The sequence below is a fragment of the Zea mays genome, chromosome 2 (genome assembly GCF_902167145.1).
Source record: "Zea mays cultivar B73 chromosome 2, Zm-B73-REFERENCE-NAM-5.0, whole genome shotgun sequence".
Lineage (NCBI taxonomy): Eukaryota > Viridiplantae > Streptophyta > Magnoliopsida > Poales > Poaceae > Zea > Zea mays.
In genome coordinates, this window is record NC_050097.1 from 184,717,093 (window position 1) to 184,721,187 (window position 4,095).

General features: G+C 44.5%; 1 protein-coding gene across 2 annotated transcripts; it reads left to right on the forward strand.

Annotated features, from left to right (window-relative positions):
- Positions 1–2,203: 2,203 nt before the first annotated feature.
- Positions 2,204–3,135, forward strand: LOC103647414 (uncharacterized). 2 transcript variants are annotated; one of them, XM_008671952.4, is made up of 3 exons: positions 2,204–2,471; positions 2,567–2,657; positions 2,749–3,135. In XM_008671952.4, the coding sequence occupies exons 1-3, from the start codon at positions 2,457–2,459 to the stop codon at positions 2,928–2,930; spliced, it is 288 nt and encodes a 95-aa protein (XP_008670174.1). In that variant the 5' UTR covers positions 2,204–2,456; the 3' UTR covers positions 2,931–3,135. The 2 variants fall into 2 exon arrangements, with proteins under 2 accessions (XP_008670174.1, XP_008670175.1); XM_008671953.4 differs by having other exon boundaries at positions 2,291–2,471; positions 2,570–2,657.
- Positions 3,136–4,095: the final 960 nt, after the last annotated feature.

The window sequence follows — 4,095 nt, forward strand, 5'->3', positions numbered from 1 at the left end:
TGTTTCTCATCAATCATAGCTGGTAACCTTCTATCTGACCCAGATCCTAAATCCATGGCAGAGTGTCAACAACGCTCGGACTGGATCAAATGGAAGGAAGCAATTAACTCTGAATTATCCTCACTAGCAAAAAGAAAGGTATTCACCTCTGTGATACCTACACCTCCTAGAATCCATCCTGTTGGATTCAAATGGGTTTTCACCCGGAAACGGAATGAGAACAATGAGGTTGTGAGATATAAAGCGAGATTAGTTGCTCAAGGGTTTACCCAGAGACCAGGAATTGATTACAATGAGACATATTCTCCTGTTATGAATGGAATAACCTTCCGATATTTAATTTCATTGGCAGTACAAAAACGTCTACTTCTGCAGTTGATGGACGTCGTGACCGCATATCTTTATGGGTCACTAGATTCGGACATATACATGAAGGTTCCTGATGGAATACCTGTACCGAATAATGGCAAAAATCGTAACATGTTTTGTGTCAAACTCACCAAATCTCTATATGGCTTAAAACAGTCAGGGAGAATGTGGTACAACCGACTGAAGGAATTCCTTATGAATAAGGGTTATTCTAACAGTGATGATTGCCCATGTGTCTTTATAAAGAAATCTTCTACAGGTTTCTGCATCATATCAGTATATGTGGATGACTTGAACATCATCGGCCATAAACGTGATATTGATGAGGCACGCAATCTTTTAAAAACGGAATTTGAGATGAAGGATTTGGGTAAAACCAAATTTTGCTTGGGTTTGCAACTTGAGCACCTTCCCACGGGCATTCTCATTCATCAGTCTGCTTATGCGCAGAAAGTATTGAGTAAATTCACTATGGATAAAGCATATCCGTCTAAGACTCCTATGATCGTCCGTACCTTAGAAAGGGATAAGGATCCTTTTCGACCACGAGACGAAGGAGAAGAAATTTTGGGTCCTGAGTACCCATATCTTAGTGCAATTGGAGCACTTATGTATCTAGCAAACAATACAAGGCCCGATATTGCCTTTGCGGTAAATTTACTTGCTAGATATAGTGCATCCCCTACCAAACGCCATTGGACTGGAGTCAAAAATATTCTTCGATACCTCCATGGCACGACAGATCTCGGTCTATTCTACGGAAGAAATCAAGATCCTAGCCTTGTAGGGTACACAGATGCTGGTTACCTTTCAGACCCCCACAATGGTAGGTCTCAAACTGGGTTTGTATTTCTGAATGGTGGAACTGCTATTTCTTGGAAGTCATCCAAGCAAACTCTAGTAACAACATCCACTAATCATTCAGAGATTATTGCCTTGTATGAAGCCTCACGTGAATGTGTCTGGCTTCGAAGGGTGATTAATCACATTCAATCATCATGTGGGATTCATCCCATTGAATCACCCACCATTATCTATGAAGATAATGCAGCTTGTGTTGCTCAGATGCAACAAGGTTATATCAAGAGCAATGTTACCAAACATATCTCCCCCAAGTTATTCTACCCTCATCAACTTCAACAGAGTGGTGAGATTAAGGTCATGCAAACTAAGTCTTGTGACAACCTCGCAGACTTATTCACTAAGTCGCTACCTTATTCCACATTTCGGATATGTGTTAAGGGTATTGGTATGCGTCGACTTAGAGATTTGCTTGCATCAGGGGGAGTATCTCTTGATTAATCTAATACTGACATCACATTGTACTCTTTTCCTATATGAGTTTTACTACCATGTTTTCTCATGTTAGGTTTTTAATGAGGCAATGTCAACACAAGCATATGTCAGTCTCTTGATTTTTCCCATCAGGGTTTTTCGATAGAGACACCAAAGACATACCATATACTGTTGATTTTCTCCAAATTTTCCCACTGGGTTTTTCTGGAGTATTACACAGTGTATTATCACAAACCACCTTTTTTTGCTTACAGGTTTCAAGGGAGAATATACATAATGGACAACTGCTTAAGGGGGAGTGTTACGAAAAGTAAGCAGTTGTTGACTGCTTTTCTAACCGGCATTTCTCCAAGGGACGTGCCCCTGCACGATCCCCTTGTACGGACGTGTCTTTTGGCCACTCCTTTAGTGTCCCTTTCCTTTGTATAAATATCAAAAGCAATAAAGGATATGGTACCTCTTTTTCATTCTCTCGCACAGCAGTTTCTATTCATCACAATGTGTAAAGCATATACGCAGGCCCTCTGCCCACTGGTGCCCCAGAATCTGATTCCCAGAGAGCACATCGATGGAGCCCACACGGGAATGAATCACTCGAGTGAAGAAGTGGCCATAAAAGAATCGTGCTCTCAAGTAGTCTCAACTCTCAAGCCACAGCTCGCACGCTAATCCCTTCCTTTTCACACTCTGCCGCCCATTTCACACTCTGCACCTCGCTTGCCTGCCTCAGACCAGTGGATACCGCTTTCGTCGTCGTCATCTCGACGCACGACGCTCCTCGACCAGTCTCCATGGACTACTACAGGGTGAGTGTTCTATTACGTTCTGCCAGTCAGTCCTCGCAAAATGGTTTTCGAGAGCTGAAAACATCGAGAGGCAGTGACGCGTACCATGTACTCAGCAGCAGCCCTACTGCATCATGACCCTGAGGATGAGCATCGACTGCAACGGGTGCTACCAGCGGATCAGGAGGGCGCTCCTCCAGATGGAAGGTAAACAACACTCCAGCTGAGACCTCGACCTCGACCTCGGCCTCGGTCTCCGAGACATCTCTTGACCTTTTTCCTTCTGGACTTCTTGCAGGGCTGGAGAGCCACCTGATCGACAAGAAGCACGGCCGGGTCGTCGTGTGCGGCGCCGCCTTCAGCCCGCAGGACGTGGCCATCAAGATCAGGAAGCGGACCAACCGCCGCGTCGAGATCCTCGACGTCAGCGAGGCCTCGCCGGCAGCACCAGAAGGCGGCCCCGGCCACATGCCCTCCTGAAGGAGTCACGCCGCCGACACGTGCTCTGTAGCGGCGGAAGAAGCCTGCTTGCTATTCCCCTAAACGAAACGAAAGCATGTGCCTGGCATGTTTTGCCTGCTTGTAACTTTTGGAATCCTTGCACCATTTTGTTCTGTAACTGTAAAGGATTGTTGAAGTAGCCAGAAAATTCCAAGACCGTGTTCTAAAAGACCATTTTGCTCTCTTTCCAGTCTCCTCCTAACTAACTAACTAACTAATCACTGTTCTTTTTTCATCTAAATAAATATAAGGTGTTCGTCTACTCCTTTTAATATTAAAATACCACGTCTGTTTTTGTCAATCTTCACTAGTTTCTAACATACATTAAATCGGTCCTCAACAAATCTTCAAGCTGTCCTCTCAGCCAGGGATCAGGATCACCACCCTATAAAAGCACATTGCGTTCGCGCATGCTTAGGGATCAATTTCACCTGAAAAATCCATCGGCACACTTTTTAGCTCTAGTTTGATACCACCAGAGTCGCTAATGGGGTTAGAGACCCAGCGAAACACCGGTTACTCTCTGATTTGTCTAGAGAGCATAGGTTGGATTTCATTGCAATTTCAGAAACTGGTAGAAGGGATTTTCCAGCACCGTTCCTAAAGAATCTGTGTGCTGGTAGAGACTTTTTTGTGGCACTGCAAAGAGCCAAGAGGAAGGTCTGGAGGAATCATGGTAGGTGTTGACTTACGTGTGTTTGACATAGGAGCCATTGACGAAGGCGATTTCTATGTTAAGTTCCACTTAAATATTCAAAGTGATGAATTCAAGTGGGCTCTGGTATGTGTCTATGGTCCAGCGCAGGCTAATTTGAAACCTTCCTTTCTTGCTGAGTTGGTAAACGTATGTTCTCATACTTCTTTACCGATCTTAGTTGGTGGTGACTTTCAACATCCTTAGGAAGCCCCACAATTGAAGGGCTGAACTTGAGAGAACTCGGGCTAGTTCCCAAGTAACGCCGACCTTTGAAAAGCTTGATCGAGTTCTAATGTCGACGGAGTGGGAGCAAAAGTTCCCGGATTCGTCCGTGGTGGCTTTGCCCAGAGAAATCTCAGATCACGCTCCTCTTTTACTTCATTTCGGAAACACATGTTCTTGGGGTCAGCAAAATAGTTTTAAATTCGAACTTGGTTGGCTCTTGCG